The sequence below is a fragment of the Euprymna scolopes genome, chromosome 23 (genome assembly GCF_053919585.1).
Source record: "Euprymna scolopes isolate OS-2025 chromosome 23, ASM5391958v1, whole genome shotgun sequence".
Lineage (NCBI taxonomy): Eukaryota > Metazoa > Mollusca > Cephalopoda > Sepiida > Sepiolidae > Euprymna > Euprymna scolopes.
This window is the reverse complement of record NC_136504.1, coordinates 102,079,467-102,104,377: the sequence shown is the minus strand read 5'-3', so window position 1 is coordinate 102,104,377 and position 24,911 is coordinate 102,079,467. Positions and strand designations below refer to the sequence as shown.

The 24,911-nt window shown below is 32.1% G+C and overlaps 1 protein-coding gene across 2 annotated transcripts in view; it reads right to left on the bottom strand.

Moving 5' to 3' along the window:
* The window catches only part of LOC145246078 (uncharacterized protein ZK1073.1-like), a 165,640-nt gene that overhangs the window by 87,937 nt on the left and 52,792 nt on the right, over positions 1–24,911 (bottom strand). For both annotated transcript variants that reach the window (XM_080107932.1, XM_080107931.1), the window contains exon 3: positions 12,222–12,279. In XM_080107932.1, coding sequence (XP_079964058.1) covers positions 12,222–12,279 — 58 coding nt within the window. The remainder of the gene's footprint in view (positions 1–12,221; positions 12,280–24,911) is intronic.

Below are 24,911 nucleotides of genomic sequence, written 5' to 3'. Positions count from 1 at the left end.
TATACAAATTTATATATATATACAAAAGTGGGATACATATATTATTACAAGTACATACACACACATATATCTTTATATACATACACATACACACATGCACACATACACACATACCTTAAAATTAGATCATTAACAATGAGTTAACTATAAAGATCAATTATCAATTTGAATATACCAGTAGCAGAATATTCAGCGAAATAAAGCTCTGTGTGTGTGTGTGTGTGTGTGTGTGTGTGTGTGCACGTGCGCGTGTGTGTGTGTTTTGATGATTTAAATTATTTTTCAAATCAAGTTACAAATAAAGAGAGGACACCAAAAAGTATTATATTAATATACATATATACTTTTGGTCCTGGATATGACCTTAAAGTATATCCGATAGTGAGGCCCCATCTTGCAGGCTTTGGGGAGGGTGGAGCCACCCCTTAATTGCCATTGCTCTCAGGTCCACTCTGACCCGGAGTGGTAGTACCTGTTAGGGTCCCAACTATGGATTAAATAGAACTCGACTTAAACAAATACATTCTATTAAAAACTTTTTCTTCAAAATCACTGGATTCGGCATTAAATAACCTGAAAAGAGTTGATATGCCGTAAAACAAAAACAACAACAACAACATATATACTTTTTGCATGTTTTACATAAACCTTTATATGTCGCTACACATTCATGAGCATGCTTCGGTCAAACAGTTACAAGTAACTAGACACCTCTTCAGTCAATACTGTCTGTACAAAAGTAGACATTACTTACGAACTCAAGCAGTATTACCTGAAGAGGTCTCTAATTATTTGTAACTGGCTGACCGAAACATGCTTATGAATGTGTAGCAACATATAAATACTTATGTAAAACGAATAAAAAGTATATCTTGTCCTACTTCGTTATTGAGCACTTTTGTATGAACCTCGTTATATATATATATATATATATATATATATATATATATATATATATGTATATATATATATATCTATATAACGAGGTTTATACAAGAGTGCTCAATAATGCATAGATTTCATATTTTCCCAAATACACCATCTATAATATAAATCTCACCTGTCTGTTTAAATGTATGTATGCATATATGTATGTATGTATGTATGTATGTATGTTTGTATGTATGTATGTTTGTATGCCTAAAACTTTCAACAGAGCAGACAGATTTTCACGAGATTGATATTGTTTTGAAGTTCGACCCTTTGGACGACAAATATCGAAAAATTGGCCAAAAACATTAATTCCTTCAGCCTCAACTGGACACTTTTCCACAGGGAGGGAGGGGGGTCTCTTTTTCTGCCGATATTTTCAAAAGTCATCCCCTCTTTTCAATTGACTAGCCTTAATTTAAACCTTCGCCACTTTCGGTTTGCCAATGGGCGCAACAGCAAAGACGTCACGTTTTTCTTTTCTTTTTTTTTTCACGTTCTTTTCCTCCTTCGCGGTCCAAGTTTGAGCCTGCCTACTACCACTTTTTTTTTTTTTTTTTTTTTTTTTTGCTCAATACACACCTCCAAACACGCGGGCAACGTCGGGCACCTAGGCTAGTCATATATAAATAAGAGCTAGTGATTCCCACAAGTCTAACGATAATCACTAGAAAGGTTATAGAGCAATAGTACTAGAGATGAATAGGATTCAATTGTTTTTACATCTGTCAGCATACAGCCACACACACGACTAGTGTCGAGAGTTACAGAATGGTAAGCAATATTATTGATTCCAGCGAGGCTGTCATGATTGATGACAAATTAAGTATTGCTAAATGTGGAGCACATTTATTTCTCACACACAGAAAGTAAGGGAATCGTTAGATGTAGAACTACAATCCATTGCTTAAATACACTTGCATGCAGTACAATGAATTAACGTGTATTCTGTAGGTTATTACAACTATTTGACTGGAGGATGTGGAATGCAGTAGTAGGATCTGTTTCTTACACCCATTTTCCTCATTCGGTTCAGGACAAGAGTCAGTAGTGTTAGGGTGGAAAGGAAAGAGGTTGGGATGGGTTCTTTCCGGGGGGGGGGGGAATGTAAACGAGAAGCTATGAAATTTAATATGTACTTGCGAAAATTGCTTCCAGTTCATTCAAGCAGTTAATCAAAATTAAAAATGCTCCTTAATAAAATGTCAAGTTGCAAGTAAAACCACAGTGTTTGTCAAGTGTTACTGATTGCAGTAATTAATTTCAATCCAAAATAGTATTAACAAAATGAATAATAAAATTAATTTTATTATAAATTTTTAAGTTTTTTTTTTTTCTATTAAAAAAATTCAATTACACTAAATAAAAAAAAAACTTGAGTAAATAAATTTAAAATAAACATAATTTTATAAATACGTTTTTAAAAATAAAGTTTCATTTTTTTTATAGTCACGTTTTAAAACTAAAAAATATCACAAATTGTTTCCACACATTAAGATTTGGCAAGTTCCACTATTTTTTTTTTTTTTTTTTTTGGGGGGGGGGCTACTAGTTCTCAAGTGTTAACTATTTTTTACTTTTGCCATTAAAAATTATCTTACAGATTGTTTCCATGCATTAAAACTATGCAGGTGTGATAGAGAATTTCACTCTAATGAGTTTTTCATAAATTATGCGCTGTTTCTTTTGAGGAAGCGAACAATTTCTCTCCAATTAACTAATTTGTACTCTTACCGATATTAATTAGCATTAAAAAGTTCGTTTCGTTTTTGTTTTATTATATTCTTATTTTTTAATTTCGAATAAAAAATTCAAATATCTATTATATAAAGATTCAAATAAATTCAAATAAAAAATTCAAATATCTATTATATAAAGATTTAAATAAATTCAAATAAAAAATTCAAATATCTATTATATAAAGATTTAAATAAATTAAAATAAAAAATTCAAATATCTATTATATAAAGATTTAAATAAATTCAAATAAAAAATTCAAATATCTATTATATAAAGATTAAAAAAAATTCAAATAAAAAATTCAAATATCTATTATATAAAGATTCAAATAAATTCAAATAAAAAATTCAAATATCTATTATATAAAGATTCAAATAAATTCAAATAAAAAATTCAAATATCTATTATATAAAGATTCAAATAAATTCAAATAAAAAATTCAAATATCTATTATATAAAGATTTAAATAAATTCAAATAAAAAATTCAAATATCTATTATATAAAGATTCAAATAAATTCAAATAAAAAATTCAAATATCTATTATATAAAGATTCAAATAAATTCAAATAAAAAATTCAAATATCTATTATATAAAGATTTAAATAAATTCAAATAAAAAATTCAAATATCTATTATATAAAGATTCAAATAAATTCAAATAAAAAATTCAAATATCTATTATATAAAGATTCAAATAAATTCAAATAAAAAATTCAAATATCTATTATATAAAGATTCAAATAAATTCAAATAAAAAATTCAAATATCTATTATATAAAGATTCAAATAAATTCAAATAAAAAATTCAAATATCTATTATATAAAGATTCAAATAAATTCAAATAAAAAATTCAAATATCTATTATATAAAGATTCAAATAAATTCAAATAAAAAATTCAAATATCTATTATATAAAGATTCAAATAAATTCAAATAAAAAATTCAAATATCTATTATATAAAGATTCAAATAAATTCAAATAAAAAATTCAAATATCTATTATATAAAGATTCAAATAAATTCAAATAAAAAATTCAAATATCTATTATATAAAGATTCAAATAAATTCAAATAAAAAATTCAAATATCTATTATATAAAGAGTAAAATGGCTGCAAACGTTTGTGTATGTTCATAAAAGGCTTTTTACATCGGTTAGATTCCGCAAGAAGTTTTTGCCTACTTCCCCGATCGTAATATCTCGCATTCGCAAGTTTGCGGACATTGTCTCTATCTGTTTTTTTATCGAGTTAAAGAAAATTCCCATCAGTGCCGTCGTCTTCAGTGTTTGTTTGTCTTTTTCGTATAAATAAAGTGAAACTAATGGAACGCAACCGCCTGGCCTTCGGGCCAGGTAGTATCTGCTCTGTAATTGGTCCTTGGTCAGGTTAGAGGAAACCCTTTATACTGAAACAATTACTATTTATTTGGATACTGTCACAGTGCCCCCTTTTGGGGAGGGTGAGGGGATCTGGTTTTCCTCCCACATTAAAAACGACCTAGTGTCTAATTTGCTTTTGTAGGAGCTTTAAAAGCAACGTTATTTCTGCTTGATTCACTAAGTTAAATTTGAACACTTTAGACTTCCGGTCGCATCATGGAGTAGCGGTAAGATGTCAGATTTTCTTTCACTTTCTTTTCCACCTTCATATCACGGGTTCTAACCTGCCTGCCTCCCTACTATTACCTTTTTTTTTTTTTTTTTTTTTTTTTTTTTTTGCTCAACACACACCTACAAACACCCGGGCAACACCGGGAAACATGCAAGCTAGTACTAAATCAAAAATAAACTTAAGTAAATAAGTTTAAAATTGGCAACACTTTATAAATACATAAAAAAAAATTTTTTTATATTAATGTTGCTTTTATTATGAAAACTGAACAGAAAAAATGCTTGAAAAAAATTCATTAATTAATGAAAATAAAGAATGCAAAGTTGTGTTAAACCATATCTCAAGTCAATTATAATTAATTTATTAATTAAAAAAAATATTATTTAAACCTTGTAAAGTTGCTTGAATAACAAAATGTTCTTTGATATGGTGTAAACAATATTAGTGTGTTAATAATTAATCATGCTTTCTTACTAAGTTTAACATATTTGTTATAAAATGTAATAATAACCTCAGATAATGGTAATAATAACCTCAGATAATGGTAATAATAACCTCAGATAATTGTAATAATAACCTCAGATAATTGTAATAATAACCTCAGATAATGGTAATAATAACCTCAGATAAATGTAATAATAACTTCAGATAATTGTAATAATAACCTCAGATAAATTTAATAACCTCAGATAATTGTAATAATAACCTCAGATAATTGTACTAATAACCTAAGATAATTGTAATAATAACCTCAGATAAATGTAATAATAACCTCAGATAAATGTAATAATAACCTCAGATAATTGTAATAATAACCTCAGATAAATTTAATAACCTCAGATAAGTGTAATAATAATCTCAGATAATTGTAATAATAACCTCAGATAATTGTAATAATAACCTCAGATAATTGTAATAATAACCTCAGATAAATTTAATAATAACCTCAGATAATTGTAATAATAACCTCAGATAAATTTAATAATAACCTAAGATAATTGTAATAATAACCTAAGATAATGGTAATAAATAACCTCAGATAATTGTAATAATAACCTCAGATAATTGCAATAATAACCTAAGATAATTGTCATAATAACCTAAGATAATTGTAATATTAGGTTGGGGCAAAAATAATGTCGTTTTCGACATATATATCTCTCTGATAAAAAAAACGACATTATTCTTGTACCAGCCTAATAGTAAAGTATCAAATATTACGTAAAAGTACAGAATATTTAACACTCAAAAACTTGTAAACAATAAAAACAGCAACACATAATTTATATAAAACGTATTAGAATGAAATTCTCTATTGAATCCACCTAGTTTTAACGTGTGTAAATTATTTTTTTTGATGTACTGTTTTACAAATCGTTTCCACGAATTAAGATTAGGCAGGTTCTACCATTTTTTTAAGGGGGTTAGTAGTTCCCAAGTGTTAACTATTTTGTATCTTTACCGTTAAAAATAATCTTACAAATCGTTTCAATGCATCAACACTTGGTAGCTTCAGTAAAGAATTTCATTATAACCAGTTTTATATAAATTATGTGTTGTTTGGGGTGAGGGGGAGGGTACAAGTTCTCAACTGTTAACTATTCTGTACTTTTACCAATATCAACTAACTGCTTGAAATTATTATTCATTGATTTTAAGAAATTTCATCCTTGAAATAAAAATAAATATTCACATATTATTTCATAAAATGTTTAGAACAAGTTTTTTAATTCATAAAAAAAAAATTCCTATGCTTAAATGTATTAATATTCAATTAGTAATAAATTTGACAAAAATATTAACTGCATTCATCATGAGATGAAATAAATTATTTGTCATTTCTTCTAAAAGTGAAAAATGTATTCAACCTTAGTTGCTTAATTCTAAATACTGAATCGTCTATTAAAAATGATCATGTCTGAAATAACTGTTGTTTTCCTAAAAATATGAATCTAATTATTTCAATAAAGAATAATTTTATAAAACGAGACGAAAATAAGATTACAACGTCTTCATATATAGTTAGTGACATTGAAAACACATTTCACAGAACACGTCAGGTAGCTCCCCGAATGTCCACAATAAATGACCAATAAGCATAAAGTTTCCACACTTATTATCATACTATTATAATAAGTATACAATTTTCAAAAACAACAAACTCTGGCAATTCATTGCTCAACAACAATCAGCATCCAAAACAAAAAAATAAATAAATAGAACGTGAATCTTCATCTTTGCAAAAATTCTGTTTAAATTTGTACTTTATTGTTAAAGAGTTTGTCTCATGTCAGAATTCCATTCTTTTGAATAAGCCATGCTACATAATGCTATAAAAGTGGATAGCACCAGTGCCGCAACATAAACACTGAATGTGATAGGAGAAAGTACAGACGCATGATAACCTTGTAGAGTGAGAGCAGACAGTAGTAGTTGCTGTAGTTTGGGTAGTTGTAGCAGCAACAACAGATCTCCTTCACAAAAGGTGAATTTCTTAAAGTGAAACATGAATCACATGACTGCAATGTTTTCGTGGAGGTATTCTCCACGGATATCTTAATAATTATTGATTTTCTTTTAACCATCGGCATACAACACTTGTTTAGCATGATTATTTTTTTTGCTTCATTATTATTATTATTATTATTATTATTATTATGAAAACATGAACCCACGATTTGTTTCTTGTGATAAAGTTATTTTAATATCCTGTTATATTGCTGCAAGCCTAAAAAATTATAGTGTTATCTTTTTGATTTTATGGATATTTAATATTTCATGAATAAAGTTCGTTGAAATTCTACGCGAATAAAAGAAACTCTTGGTTCTATGTTAATTGTGTAATAGAAAGAAAAAAATATATACATAATATTAATTTGTATAAATAGCATAAAATGCGCAGATAATCTTAAGAAGTGTCCATTCAATTTGGACAGAACCTCTCTTATAGCTGCATGGACATATCCAAAGATTCTATTTTAAACTTAATCATGACGGACCGATCGATGGATCGTACCATTTATAGAGATGCATGTAAACATCCAAAACTGCTATTTGAAATTTAAGCAGGATGAAATAATAGACAGATCAATCGACAAACCACACCACTTATAGGGTTGTATGAACGGATCCGAAAATGGTATTTCAAACTCAGGTATGATGGACATAGAGGTGCAGGGATGCATCTCAAAATGCCATTTCAAACTTAAGCTTGACTGGCTGATCTACAGACTGTACCATTTACGAGATGTATGGATGCAAGCAAGCATGACAGACCAATTGGTGGATAGAACATGTTATAGATGTGCATGTACGGATCCAAAAATTCTATTTAAAGTTGGCCTTTTAGCTAGAACCAAAGTGTAGTATCTGTTCATCTCTTCTATACTCAGCCAATAAAGGAGAACTTCTAGACAGAATCAATTTTTCGATGCCTCCGTTCTGTCTCGAAAGACAAAGAATACCCCTGTGGGGGCAGCTGTGCATGTAATTGTGAGGCAAGGATTGTGCAATCTCTAACCACACCTCTCCTGAATCGGAATTGTCCAGTGGCAAGGAGACGTCCAGGACGACTAGAAACAAAGCCAAGATAAGCGGAGATAAGCAGAGAGCATATATAGCACATGCAAGTCTCAAATGTCACCCATTTCGTACTGATCAGGTTCAATTTTGCTTAACTTCAGTGATCTAATGGAAACCGGTGTGTCAGCGTGATTATGCTGATCAATTTTTATTTTTGTCTCAATCCAGAGTGCCGTCTTGGGGAATCTAAATTTCACCCTCATTAAAAACCAACCGTGTGTCTAATGCTGCCCTTGTAGCGAGCCAAATATGGACAGACTGTGTCACTTTATTTAATCGCCATTGTATTAGCCATGACTTTATTTAATCGACATTGTATTGGCCATGACTTTATTTAATCGACATTGTATTGGCCATGACTTCATTTAATCGACATTGTATTGGCCATGACTTTATTTAATCGACATTGTATTAGCCATGACTTTATTTAATCGACATTGTATTAGCCATGACTTTATTTAATCAACATTGTATTGGCCATGACTTTATTTAATCGACATTGTATTGGCCATGACTTCATTTAATCGACATTGTATTGGCCATGACTTTATTTAATCGACATTGTATTAGCCATGACTTTATTTAATCGACATTGTATTAGCCACGACTTTATTTAATTGACATTGTATTAGCCATGACTTTATTTAATTGACATTGTATTAGCCACGACTTTATTTAATTGACATTGTATTAGCCATGACTTTATTTAATCGACATTGTATTAGCCACGACTTTATTTAATTGACATTGTATTAGCCATGACTTTATTTAATTGACATTGTATTAGCCACGACTTTATTTAATTGACATTGTATTAGCCACGACTTTATTTAATCGACATTGTATTAGCCACGACTTTATTTAATCGACATTGTATTAGCCATGACTTTATTTAATCGACATTGTATTAGCCATGACTTTATTTAATCGACATTGTATTAGCCATGACTTCATTTAATCGACATTGTATTGGCCATGACTTTATTTAATCGACATTGTATTAGCCATGACTTTATTTAATCGACATTGTATTAGCCACGACTTTATTTAATTGACATTGTATTAGCCATGACTTTATTTAATTGACATTGTATTAGCCACGACTTTATTTAATTGACATTGTATTAGCCATGACTTTATTTAATCGACATTGTATTAGCCACGACTTTATTTAATCGACATTGTATTAGCCATGACTTTATTTAATCGACATTGTATTAGCCATGACTTTATTTAATTGACATTGTATTAGCCATGACTTTATTTAATTGACATTGTATTAGCCACGACTTTATTTAATTGACATTGTATTAGCCACGACTTTATTTAATCGACATTGTATTAGCCATGACTTTATTTAATTGACATTGTATTAGCCATGACTTTATTTAATCGACATTGTATTAGCCACGACTTTATTTAATCGACATTGTATTAGCCATGACTTTATTTAATCGACATTGTATTAGCCACGACTTTATTTAATCGACATTGTATTAGCCATGACTTTATTTAATTGACATTGTATTGGCCATGACTTTATTTAATCGACATTGTATTAGCCATGACTTTATTTAATCGACATTGTATTGGCCATGACTTTATTTAATCGACATTGTATTGGCCATGACTTTATTTAATCGACATTGTATTGGCCATGACTTTATTTAATCGACATTGTATTAGCCACGACTTTATTTAATCGACATTGTATTAGCCATGACTTTATTTAATCGACATTGTATTAGCCATGACTTTATTTAATCGACATTGTATTAGCCATGACTTTATTTAATCGACATTGTATTGGCCATGACTTTATTTAATCGACATTGTATTGGCCATGACTTTATTTAATCGACATTGTATTGGCCATGACTTTATTTAATCGACATTGTATTAGCCATGACTTTATTTAATCGACATTGTATTAGCCATGACTTTATTTAATCGACATTGTATTGGCCATGACTTTATTTAATCGACATTGTATTGGCCATGACTTTATTTAATCGACATTGTATTGGCCATGACTTTATTTAATCGACATTGTATTGGCCATGACTTTATTTAATCGACATTGTATTGGCCATGACTTTATTTAATCGACATTGTATTAGCCATGACTTTATTTAATCGACATTGTATTGGCCACGACTTTATTTAATCGACATTGTATTAGCCATGACTTTATTTAATTGACATTGTATTGGCCATGACTTTATTTAATCGACATTGTATTAGCCACGACTTTATTTAATTGACATTGTATTAGCCACGACTTTATTTAATCGACATTGTATTAGCCACGACTTTATTTAATCGACATTGTATTAGCCATGACTTTATTTAATTGACATTGTATTGGCCATGACTTTATTTAATCGACATTGTATTAGCCACGACTTTATTTAATCGACATTGTATTGGCCATGACTTTATTTAATTGACATTGTATTGGCCATGACTTTATTTAATCGACATTGTATTAGCCACGACTTTATTTAATCGACATTGTATTAGCCACGACTTTATTTAATCGACATTGTATTGGCCATGACTTTATTTAATTGACATTGTATTGGCCATGACTTTATTTAATTGACATTGTATTGGCCATGACTTTATTTAATCGACATTGTATTGGCCATGACTTTATTTAATCGACATTGTATTGGCCATGACTTTATTTAATTGACATTGTATTGGCCATGACTTTATTTAATCGACATTGTATTGGCCATGACTTTATTTAATTGACATTGTATTGGCCATGACTTTATTTAATCGACATTGTATTGGCCATGACTTTATTTAATCGACATTGTATTGGCCATGACTTTATTTAATCGACATTGTATTGGCCATGACTGAGTAGAAGTCTAAAGTAATTCGTAATTGTATTCTGCAAAAACCCGTGCTGCAACGTATAGAAATACTGAATAATAATCAGTTCTAACCCTTCAACATAGAGGTCCCTAGATGCTGGAAGGCTTTCTACTCTCATAGCTTCTGTCCTCAAACTTCTAGGCTTTGGAATTCCCTATCTGCCCCATGTTTCCCTAAATGCACCAATATGCATAAATTTAAATTTTAATGTAAACAAAAATCTTGCTGCTCAACTCCCCACTTAGCTTGCCCATATAGATATGACTTTTAATTCATAGTAACCATTTACATCTCAATCGCAGTGAGCCTTGTATAGGGTGAATTAAAGTATCTTTTCAAAAAAAAAAAAAATGTGGCAGTCTTTTCTTAGTATGAAAAAACGTTGCAAGTTTATCTGCTTTTAAGATATAATGATTCCAAAGTTTGTACAAGACGCAGTTGAATGTTACATTGACTGAAACGTTTTGAAAATAACATCCAAGTTGACAATAAAGAAATAGAAAATCTATATATCCATAAAAGTGAAATTGTCTGTGCGTCAGTCTGTGTGTCTGTCTGTGTGTCTGTTTGTGTGTCAGTCTGTGTGTGTACATTTCCCTAACAAATTACTCTGTCAATTTTCAGTCTATAGACCCGAGATTTGACATAAGGGGTAGTGAGATTTAGGATAATCTTTTTAATCATTTTTCGGACAGAAAACTATATTTTAGGGAGTTGAGTTAATGCTTTTCGGGCACTCCCTAATAAAATAAATATTTCAACACAAGCTACTGAATAAACGGACAAACGACTTCGTAAAACTTGCAAAGAAAAGGTTTATTGAAGCAACGGCATGATGCCATTTAGATATAGCTAGGATAGAACTCGTCTGCCTTTGCCCGGTAGTTAATCCCAAGTGGGAATTGTAGATACCGGTGTAGGCAGAGAGAGAGAGAGAGAGAGAGAGAGAGAGAGAGAGAGAGAGAGTGTGTGTGTGAGGAAACAGGTCCGCTCTCTTTGACGTCTCGCTGGAAAAAAGTAGAGTTTTTCTCGTCCGGGACGGAAGCAGTTATAGTTCCTTAATGAGGTAAGGAAGATCCCTGCGCTATGCCTCTGATTGGTCAGTATGTGCCATATCGCACAGTCAGGGGAGGCACTGACACACAAGAAAAGAGTTCTATTTGTTTCTGCTACACACGCTTTTCTTCAGAATATAAAGATTAATAGGTTAGTTTATTTATGACCGAGTTTGTTCCTGGTAGAGGGGAAACTTTAAAAATTTATATGATTTAAGCAAAATCTTCACACAAATGGAAAATAAGAGAGGATTATGTCCACACGTGTGAGCAGAACTTAAAACTTGCTTCGGACAGTTTTGAATTGAAATCTGAAGATTCTCTTATCTTTGTCTACATCTTAAACAAAAGGGAGATAATTATGTTGTCAGCTGAAAAAGTTATCATCCAAAAAAGAAACAAATACTTACAATTACATCCTAAGTCATGGACTGTCATAATAATAAATTGGCATTGTTTCAAATTTCCCTGAAAAGAAAAAACAGAAAAATCAAAATTAATAATTTAAAAAGATATTTTAGTTTTATGAAATCTTTTTTGGTTAGATGTTTCAACAACATTAGAAAGTGACTGGAAGAATAATAAAATAAAATTTTGAATAATTCCTAAATAATACATAAAAAATTAAATAATCTATAAAATATGTTATATATCAGCAACATAAAAAGTAACATGAAAAATAACATGAAAAAGTAACATAAAAATAAAAAAGAAACATAAAAAAGATAAAAAATGACATAAAAATAACATAAAAAGTAACTTAAAAATAAAAAGAAATATAAAAAGAAACATAAAAACATGAAAAATAATATAAAAAATAAAAATAAACAAAAAAGAAAGATAATAATTGATATAAAAAGTAACATAAAATAAAAGAAATATAAAAAAGAAACATGAAAAGTAACGTGAAAAATATTAAAAAGAAACATAAAAAGTGACATACAAAGTCACATAAAATAACAAAAAAAGTAACATGAAAAAATTAAAAAAGAAACATAAAAAGTAACATACAAAGTCACATAAAATAACAAAAAAAGTAACATAAAAAAATTAAAAAAGAAACATAAAAAGTAACCAAAATATTAACATAAAAAGCTTACAAATAACAAGGCCAAATTTTGAAATCTATAACTAATGGAGATTTGGCATTCGTCTGTCTAAAACTGAAACTATACTATTGCTTTCAATTCTAATTACTATGCCATTTCAGACTAATGTCCTATCTTTCAATTTGCAATTAAGGAGCTGGGGTAGTATAGTGCCTGTTCTGTTGTTATGATACCATCCTCCAGACATTACCACCTCCATTTTGTTGCAGAGGTAATCTAGAGTAGTATCTGTTCTTTGGTTACCTTCTTTTTTTTTATGTATTAAATCATTAAAAATGAAATATTCAATTCCATTAATCACATTTTTGCCAACTTTCATAGATATTTTTAACAATCGCAAACATTCAGCAAGATGGTTGGTTAACAATAGAAATCCCACAAACACTCCAAAAGCGGAATTCCATCAAAAGAAGATAATGGTTTACAAGAAATTTTGCATCCAAAAAACAATCAAAAGCATCTTTCATTAATTTTATTGCCACTTGCTCTCCTAAATTATTTGTTGCTGACATCAATAAGCCACCAATAAAATGGCAGAGGAGGAATGTGCTAGAAAATATACAGAGATAAAAACTTTAATTTTTAAAAGTAAAATATTAAGAAATAATTGAATAAATATTAAATTACATAATTTTATGTTTATATAGTTTTTTTATCAGGAGAGTTTTTTTTTTTTTATATAAAACAATAACAAAATCTTTTTATAAAATAAACCTAATCCTGATGATCATGAAGATCAAAAGTGCTAGAGAGATGGCTGAAATAAGAACACTCAGAGTCACATTATACAAACTACCACCTGAAACCAGAAAACTTGCTCACTGCGTTGAGAATAGGGCATAGTGAAATAAGATACCAACAGATCCAGCTGCAATACAAAATGATGGACTAAGATTAGGATCACCGGAACCTTTGGGAAATTAAGTTGTGTGATTGTGATAAAAACATGTAGCAGTTCCGAGGCGACTTCAGAGCTCACCTTTGCCTTTGATGCCAATGACATTTTTTCATAACATAACAACAAAATTAAATTCTTTACACAAACATTTTGTGCTCTATTCTTTTATCCGGCTTTCACATTTAATTCATTCATGAGTGGAAGCCTATTCAACTGAGATGAATAAAACTTTTCTTATGCAGGAAAGGGTGAAGGGAGATGGTTAGTGGATTTTCTTCAACGATTTATTTGGAGAGAATGAACTTAGGAGAGAGAGAGAGTAATGTCATCTTCAGTGTTGTTGGTCTCTAAAAATAGAAATCTAAAGATAATGGAAACGATTCCAAGATAAAAGGCATCATTTTAAAGTATGAAAATCAAAATATTAGAATCTATGAAAGATGCTTAACCATTTTTGTAAATTTAATTAACAACAAAGTAGTGATAGGACGATTCCATTATTTTTCCTGATTCCAATACAATTACTAATTCTGTTGTAAATTCTCAATTGTTTGACAATCAGAAGGTACTTGTCGATCTAGATATGTTCTGGAGCTTAATGTTGAACAAAGTGAGGTTCAGTATTTCTTCAAGTGGATGCTACAAAATATTGTGTCAGATAAGGAAATCTTCTTTAATCAAGTATATGGCGGTGAATGTAGAAAACTGTGGGCAAAGAAAGAACAATCACAGAACTCTCAAGCAACCAAGAAGAGGCTGATGACAGAATCATGTTTTATATCAATGATGTTGTAAAACATGGTTTTCAATCGATTCTAGTTGACTTACCTGACACAGACGTTCTCATAAACCTCATCTACCATTTCAAAAAACATGAGAACTACAAAAACTCTATATAAAGCTTGGCAACAAGAAGAACAAGAAGACTGTGCCTGTTCACCAGTTAGTTGATCAACTGAACAGCAATTTGGTGTCGTGTTTACCAGCAACTCACGCATTAAGTGAGTGCGACAGTACCAGCAAGGTGGGTTCAAAGTTGGCTGGTTTGAAGGCTTCGATGAATATCTCTCTATTGGAAGGGTTTGGTGCAGAGGAATTGTCACCAACGATAAGTAATGCTGAAAAATTCTTAGTAACTATATTAAAGAAAACTGACTGTTCAACATTTGATGAGTATCGATGGGAGTTATACCATAATTTTAGGAAAGAACTTAACTTTAATCAACTTGTGTGTCGTTTCTCCAAACTACAAGAACACATAAAACGATCATATCTACACTGCAGGTTGTGGTTAGAAGCCCCAAATCTTGTAATAATTAAACTAGATCTGCTCAAGTTTGGATATGAAACAACAGACTTCAGCATAACTCATATGAAACTGCTAGTACCATGCAGACTAGATGATCTACTGCCTCTATGCAAATGCCTAACGTCATGTAGGAGTGCAAAGACATGCACTTGCAGAGCAAGAACTTTGGTGTTTTGTAGTTGTAATAAGGGCACAAAGTGTTGAAATCCACAAAATTAAACTGAAAAACTATGGATAATGTACAAAATTAAACTGAAAAACTATGGATAATGTACAAAATTAAACTGAAAAACTATGGATAATGTACATAAATAATATAAAAACTATGGATGATGTACATAAATAATATAACAAAGATCAGGGTGCCGTATGATGTGAGATGTACAATTGGTTTATTACAAATATCTTAAAAACTATTGGTTTTAGGACGTCATAATGTACTACTGACCCCCGCCCCCTAATGTAGTAATTCCAAACATTTTGAGTGGTCACATGACCACCTACGCCTGAGAGTCTCAGAGACACAATGCTGGTGGGTGGTTGTACTTTGTTAAAAAGGGGTGTGGCCATTTTGCCAATTTCACCATCAGTGGCAGATGTGTTACCAAGCAAACATTGATCAGTGACCTTCAATTAGTTGATTTCAAAAGAGTTTAGCTCTGCACATAAAAGTGCATACATAACCAGCATGAGCTACTCTAGGACTTGGGGAAGGGACTTGTAAATTTTAGTTTTATTTGTAGTTTAAAAATCAATAAATATATCATTAGCATCAGAAATGGAAGATAAAGTTTTAAATAAAAACAATAATTAAATGAATCGTTTTTGGCATTGGAAATTAGGCACATATGTTTTCGATTCCGATACATCAAAAAAGTTCCAACCATTGCAATCCTGATTAACCGTTGCTACACAAACTCAAACTCTTATATTGCATAAGGATTAATGCATTGCTGATGTTGGATTTAATGTGAATATCATTTGCTTCTTTAGTGTTTTTTTTTTCTTTTTATCTCCCCTACCCAAAACAATACAACAAAGTTTTGAAATTTTGTTAAAACTTTTCTATTGATTTTATGAAAATTTTGTATTTTCCTCAGATTTCAACATTTGTTGACTGCTTGGTTTTAATGGTGCCATAAAAGGCCACGTTCAAAGACAAACATGGAGAATCAAGTATGGTGAACTTCAAAATGCAAACGTATAAACGATAAAGAGGGAATTGTTGACTTGTGCATAACATTAAAAAAAATAGGTCATGGTCAACAACTCTGAAATGTGATATACAATATTCATTTCTAAAAGAACATTATTTTGCAAAATATTACTGTTGGTATTTTAAAAAAAAAAAAAAAACGTGTTAAAAATATCATTTCCACAGGAATGAAAAATGCAAAAGCAGACAATAAAAAAAAAAACAGAAAAAAAAATGCTTCTCATTAAGATGCATAGTACATGAAGAAGAATTAAGAATGCGCTTTATTTTAGCAATTCTTTTAAATTTACAGACAAGAAGTGTTGCAATAAAAAGCAAGAAAATAGAGATCGGCTAATGATAATTTGCAAAGTAACGGTTAAAACGATTGCTAGCATAAATTTTTAAGACATACATTAGCTGAATATTTGATACTTGTTTGAAGAATGTAAGAGCATTACTATTACACACAAAACAAATAATGAAATTGCAAACAATAAATATTGAAATAGAACTGGTTTTATTAGATAGTCACAACTAAAAAAAAAAACATAGTTACTCCTTTTTTGGCTTGAGTCAAACGGCATATCAAAGTGGGTCTTCAATAGAAAAAAGTGTTTACCATTAAAATTCTCATAGAAAAAGACATCAGCTTTTTTTTTTTCTTATTTCATTGATGACGATAGCTTTTTATCCATATGCAAATCTGATTCAGCAGCAATTTAGGCTGATTCAATTCTTTGTGTTCAATTTGTTTGCTTTTAACAATTTCTACACTTTTTCTCAGCTCTTTTAACATAATCATCTATTTTTTTTTAAAATGCCTTTTCACTTCAAACAAGGCATGGCCCTGTCGATGGGGCATTAGAATACGTCGACTGCCTCCCTGCAGAGGGTAAAAGTCCCTCAATAGGGGTCCTGGATATGACCTTAAACTATATCCAGAAGTGAGGCCCCAGCTTGTGGGCTTTGGGGAGTGTGGAGCCACCCTTTAATTACCATTGCTCCCAGGTCCACTCTGACCCGGAGTGGTAGTACCTGTTAGGGTGCCAACTATGGGTTGAATAGAAACCGACGTGAAAACAACAAATATATTCTATTAAAAAAAATTTTCTTAAATCTTTGGATTCGGCATTAAATAACCTGAAGACGGTTGATATGCCGTAAAACAAAAACAACCAACCAACCAACCAAACAAGGCATATAGCCGCTTAGACATAAGGGACTACTATTTGGGACCATGTTTAACTGGGAATTGTGGAGAGTTGAGTAGTGAGATATCTGTTCACATTACATTTAAACTTCTACATGTTAGTACAGTTAGAAAAGCGGGAAACAGGTAGGGAATTCCAAAGTTTAGCAGTCCCCCAAAAAATAACTATTAGAGTAGAAGGATTTCCTACATCTAAGGACCTCAACAGTGAAGGAGCGAGCTTTTGCTGCTTGTCGGTTTTATCAAGAGTATGTATATCAAGGGGGCACAAGTGCTATGAGTTCATCAGAGCACATTCCATTAAACTACTTATAAAACAGGTACATTGCAGTGATGGGACACAAGTTGCAGATTGGCCAGCAGTGCAAAACCTGTTAGATTAGAAACTCTTTTTTGGACACTGTCTAAAAGGGAGGGACTGGTGGTAGATGCACCAGCCCATATGTGGCAACAATACTCTATGGGTCTATACAAAAAATTGGAGGAATTTTTACTCTTATGCTCACAGCTACTACCACTGCTACCTACATATGCTAGAAATTCTTCTTCATAAAACAACCATTCCCTCGTAGCACCATTGTTATTTAATTTATTTCCATCTTGCAATTATTTGCGAGCTACTTCATATTTTCTACCTAAATATGAAATGCTCCATTTAACTACACTTTCTTTGAGGGAAGGAAGTTTGGGTTTGTTTTACTGTACACATAGATTCAAAAAAGTTGTCAAAAAACAAATATATAACAAATAAATGTCATCAAAGGCAAGATAAGTTACTTTCCTACCAAACTGGATATATTTTTCGTGTTTTTATTCAATAATAAGTTAATTTTCAATCTAACAGGATAATTTTTTTGAGTTTTCGCTTTAATGAAAAACATACAGTGTTTACCGACGTATTGGAAAATTTAAAATGGTGCTAAACTCTCTGCTGAACATGGTAAGTTTGGGAAAATGAGTTAAAAATAAAAAATATATAAAATACTGTTAAAAATCCACCGAATGTATGTCAGCATATGTCACAGTAACATATATTGAGTGAGTTTCTAACAGTATTTTGTATATTTTTTTAATTTTTAACTCATTTTCACAAACTTACCGTGTTCAGCAGAGAATTTAGTGCCATTTTAAATTTTCCAATACGTCGGTAAACACTGTATGTTTTTCAAGCTAAATAAACATTTTGCATTAAGCAATTTTATAAACTTTTTATATCACGTCTAAATGATAATATCTACGACTTAACAATGGGGGTCATCTCTCTATTTAATTTGCCCGACTTTGAAACTTAAATATTCGACATTTTCGGATCGGCCCGTGTTGCTTTCGTTTTTAAAAAAAGCGAAACTCAATTCAAATCACTGGCCCACGGCCAGTGGTCTCCAGAAAGCGATGTGGTCAATGTCGGCTTATCATCGTCATATCAGACAGTTGCTTTCATTTCGAGACGAGACACTCCCCCCTAATAAATGAGGAGCTGGTTTTCCCCAAAGTTAGGTAAAAACAAACAAACCAGGTTATTGATCTCATTAAAAACTGTCACGCAGAAAATGTTAACTGCTGAATAGCTATTGCTTACATCGTTAACTCTACGACTTCTACTTGACGTCATTAAGTGCAGGCACCTGTCAATTCTCTTCCTACTTAAATAAGTTCAAACATCTTTCAATAACTCATTCTGGCTTGCCGAGCAGTTAACATGTCATGTTTTTTTCACATTTTATTTTCCAACTTCACCTCAGGGCTTCGGGTGCAATCCTATCTACTTACCAAACCTTTTTTTAATCCCTTCCCCCGTGTTTCTTTTTGATTTAAGAGCATACACCTCGAAACACCCGGGCAACGCCAGGTATCCCCACTAGTATATTAATAAAACCTGAGATCCATACCATGTGCTTTGTAGTGAATTATGAATGAAGAATGAATTTTGACTTCCAAAGATTTAACTCTTCCATAATATTAATAAGCTATCACTTATGCTGAGCATATTTGCATACAATTTTATTGCCCACATTTTTAATAAATGACAAAATCATTCTAGTGAGCAAGAGAAGTTTTGCTTGACATAAAATCCTCTCCATGACTTGAAAATAGGTTTTATTCCTTTGCTTAGAAGTAGTACTAAGGGCAGGTCACACAATGTAAGATAACAGGGATGTCAAATTAGATGAGCAGTTGCATTTCTGGTACGTTGAATTGTTGTGCATACCACGATCGATTTGGAAATCACGGGGCAAATCTTGTTGAGATAGTAGTGATCCTGGATCTTGAACTTTCAGAGTGAGCGGATTATGAGATGTAAACTTTGTTTTTCACAATTTACTCTAGAAACAGATCTGTTTCCAGTTAAAATCAGTTTTTTTTTGTTTTGTTTTTTTACAGTGATCACCACTTATCAAGGCCCGGAAGCCACTCAGGGATAAGGGTTATTGCAAGTACATTACGTTAGTGTGGAGATTTGATGAAGTGTTTACTTAAGGGGGAGGTTCATTAGGAATTTGTTAACATTGGACTTGAAGACATCCAAGTTGTAGTCCGGTGGGAAGCAGGCAGATGGAACAGAGTTCCACAGGCGTGCAGTTCAAAGAAAGAAGCTTTGTTCATGGAGTTCCATGAGAGGAATGTGATTATTGACTAAGCAGCATGTACTGTGCATTTGCTTGGATTAATTCCACTGCGTTGGTTACTGGGTCATGTTTACTAGGCTGCATGTAGCAGATGAGATGGAATGTTCCAAGCTGTGATAACCATGAATTAAATGAGGCTCAGGTCTTCAGGTGAAAGTTAATATTTTCTGTGGTGTAGCATTCATTGCTGTACATAGTAGCATTCAAATCGCGTATAATGCATTGGGGAGGAGATCTGACCTTGGAGCAAACAGGCTTCAAAGTGTTTTTCAAGAGACGGCTGTTCTTGTTACAGGTGATATAGTTGGTATATTACACAAACGTGTCGCACATAGTTCATGAAATGAGCTGGAGAGGGAGGGAAGATATTGAGACTGGTGAAGTTGTGAAAATTTTCAGAAGATCCCTTGTAGGTTTTTCATGACCTTTCCGCACCCACCCTCTCCATCCAATACTTTACAGCATACGTTGAAAGCATATTCGGGTTTGTATTACTGTACACATAGATTCAAAAAAGTTGTCAAAAAACAAATATATAACAAATAAATGTTATCAAAGGCAAGATAAGTTACTTTTCTACCAAACTGGATATAATTTTCGTGTTTTTATTCAATTTAACATGTTTATTCAGCTCGAAAACCATAATGTTTAGCGATGTATTGGAAAATTTAAAATGGCGGCCGATTCTCTCTTTAACACGGTAAGTTTGGAAAAAGGTGTAATAAATAATAAACTAGACAAAATACTGTTAGAAATTCGCTCAATATATGTTATCGTGACATAACTTGACATAGATTCGGTGGTTTTTAATAGTATTTTGTCTAGTTTATTATTTATAACACCTTTTCCTGAACTTACCGTGTTAACGAGAGAATGGCCGCCATCTTGAATTTTCCAATACATCGGTAAACACTGCATGTTTTTCGAGCTGAATAAACATGTTAAATGGAATAAAAACACGAAAATTATATCCAGTTTGGTAGAAAAGTAACTTATCTTGCCTTTGATAACATTTATTTGTTATATATTTGTTTTTTGACAACTTTTTCGAATCCATGTGTACAGTAATACAAACCCGCATATTCATATACAATTCTGAAACTTTGACCATTGTAAAAAAAAAAAAACTCTTAAGAACATGATTAAATCTTATGAAGGAGGTGTGAAATGGTTTAGAATAACATTAAATGACAATAAAACCAGGAAGCATAAGTTACCAATGGTTCAGTCGTTTAACTTTCATCAGAAAAAAACAGGTCAACAAGTAATAAAAACTACATCAAACCTGCTTAAATGACAACCACAAACTGCAAACAACATGGAATAGTTGTGTGGACACTTTGGTTATCAATAATAAAAGATGAAAGTACAGATATTACACTAATGCACAATAACCTACAACAATCTACATAGACATATTTAGTTCTCTTCCACTGCAGGAAGATGTGACACAAGATCAGCAAATGGGATTTGGTAAACCAGCACCCTACAGGTAGTACAGTCTGACCCTGAAAAAATGGCTGAGATAGCAATAAATTAACTCCACCCCAAAGAGGAGAGGGTAAAGCTTGGGAGGGTGGACCTCCTAGTACTACCCAGAACCCATACCTCAGGCTGAGAGAAAAAAAGGCCACCATCAGTCATAATAGCCCACTGCCGTTAAACTGATTGTCGAGAACGAAATCTCAACATGGTAAGAATGGCATTTCTGATTTTCACAGTAAGACTTGGAATGATAAACTGGGACAAAAAAGCTTGGAATAAAGTCGATGATGATGATGATGATGATGATGATGATGATGATGATGATGATCTTTCTTCTTTAACAATTCTATACACAAAATGTCAGTTAAATAAAATTCATATTTTAAACATTTAACCGATACTAATGGACAAATCCACACATAAATTTCGGCTTTGTAAAAAATTCAAAAAGTTAAAAAATGTTCATAAGAGTAGTGGCTGATGGGCAGAAATCAGAGGCCCACAGTATTAATGCTGGAGTCTCCCAGGGGTCCATCCTGGGCCCAACTCTCTTCCTGATCTACATCAATGATCTCCCAAAACACATACTTAAATCATTCATTAACATGACACGACCATCTATAGCAACACATCAAAGGCCGTAAATGACAAAGTTGTCTCTAATTCTCTCCCCTGTGATCTTGAGCGTGTGGTACAATGGGGGAAGAGGTGGCTGGTCACTTTTAATGCATCCAAAAACCAAGCTTCTATCTTTACATCATCAATGCTCTGATCCCCATCTGGCATCAATTGAAATGGATGGCTCTCATCTAGGGGAGACTCCATGTTTTGATAAACTTCTGGGATTGACCTTTAGTCCTGACCTGAAATGGAACACATATATCAGGTCTGTTGCCAAGGTCGCTGGAAAAATGGTAGGATCCTTCTACCGCTCCAAAAGATACCTCACTGCTGATGCAATTCTCTATCTATATAAAAGCCAAGTACATCCAAGGATGGAGTACTGCTGCCACATCTGGGCAGGAGCTGCTAAAAACAGTCTATCCTGCCTTGACAGAGTACAAAATAGACTTCATGGTTTTGTAGGGGATGCCCTTTTCTCTTCCCTGCAGACTCTCTCCCACAGAAGAGATGTTGCGAGCCTGTCTTTGTTTTATCGTTACTTCCATGGCAAGTGCTCGTCTGAGCTCCAATCTCTCGTCCCCCCTCGCCAATCTTTCACGAGAAACACCCGTCTGGCTGAAACTACTGTCAATAATTTTCCCCACTCTTTATTTGTGCCTAAATCCAAACGTAGATTCCATGAGCAGAGCTTCTTTCTCAGAAGTGCCCGATTGTGGAACTCTCTTCCGTTCGCCTGTTTCCCACCTGACTACAACTTGGATGTCTTCAAGTCCAACATAAACAAATTCCTGACAAACCGCCCCCTTAAGTAAGACACTCTGTCAAATCTCCAATACTAATGATTACTACAATACTATCTCATTGATTACTGTACATGCAATAATCCTTATCCCTGAGTGGCCTCCGGGCCTTGATAAGTGGTGACCCCCATGTAAATGGCACTCATATCACATTTGACAGTATGCATATGAGTCTAATATAACAACAATCTATGAATGATGTGGTCCATAATTAATGATAAATGAATACAAATTAGATAATGGAACTGAAAATATAGCATAAAGTACCTGCCAGTGCTGCTTTTCTCAAACCTTTCTCTTGTGTGTAATAAGTCAAATGAAAAACGTTTTTTTTATTTATTTAATTTAAATCAACAAGTGCATTATTCAGGTTTATGATGATGATCAATATCGGTTTAGAAATAACTGGAATGTTATAGCAAAAAACAAGTGTCTAGTGTGAGATTCCTTAAAATGTTTGTTATAATTACGTCTTATCTATTATCTAAAGTGTAAATGTATGTTTGTATGTCCAGTAAAAACTTAAAAACTATTATCTAAAGTGTAAATGTATGTTTGTATGTCCAGTAAAAACTTAAAAACTATTATCTAAAGTGTAAATGTATGTTTGTATGTCCAGTAAAAACTTAAAAACTACATAGCAAAAACATGTCACATTTTTTTTTAATTGGTAATGTATAATATCTAAAATTTTAAAATTCATTATTTATGAGTCAAATGGTCATTTATACCATTTAATATTATCAATAGATATACACATCTTTTAATGTTATCATCTAACCGTGACTTTTTTTTTTACAGAATAATTTCCTTTATAAAAAAAAATCCTCTGAAAGATGACATAAAAATATTAGTGATAAATTTGAACACTTTATTCATACGACCACAAATGGAAATATTGTTATTGTAACCTACTTAAATTGTTTATGAGTTTGGTGCAGAGATACAAAGATCAATCTAAAATAGTCTGATTGTCTAAAATAAAATAAACTTGTTTTATTAAAAAAACATGTAGACTTATTTTTAAGTTCAACCAGTCTGGGTGCCTGGCGTTGCCTGAGTGTTTGGAGGTGTGTGTTGAGCAAAAAAAAAAATTAGTAGGCAGGCAGGCAGGCTCGAACCTGTACTGCGAAAGAAGAAAAGAATGTGAAAAAAAAAAATGTGGCATCTTTGCTGTTGTGTCCATCGCCAAACTGGATGTGGTGAAGGTTTGAATTAAGGCTAGTCAATCGAAAAGAGGGGATGACTTTCGAACATATCGGTGAAAAAAGTTACCTTTTCTTGTAGAAAAGTGCCCAGTTGAGGGTGAAGGAAACAATGTTTTTAGCCAATTTTTTTATATTTGTTGTCCGAAGGGTCGAGCTTCAAAATGATACAAATCTCATGAAAATCCGTTGCCTCTGTCAAAAGTTTTAAGCAGACATACAAACATACATACATACATACATACATACATACATTTAAACAGACAGGTAAGATTTATATTATAGACTACTGGGCAGACCCGGCGTTGCCTGGGTGTTTGGAGGTGTATAAGAAAAAAAAAGTTTTGGTAGGCAGGAAGGCTCGAACCCGAAGCCTTGAGGCAAAAGTGGAAAAGAAAACATGACATCTTACCGTAACGTTAAAAGGGCAGAGAAGTGAGAATGGTTAATATTAAATGCTTAAAAACGAATGTCTGGTTTTCTAGGTCAAACATCACACCATAGAGAAATGAAATCACGCAGAGCCAGCTTTACACTTTCTGCGTATTTGTTTGTTTCCCTAAGATGTTTGGGAAAACCAGCTCCCACAAAAAGGGGAGTGTCCAAATGAGTAGCAATTGTCTAATATGACGGGT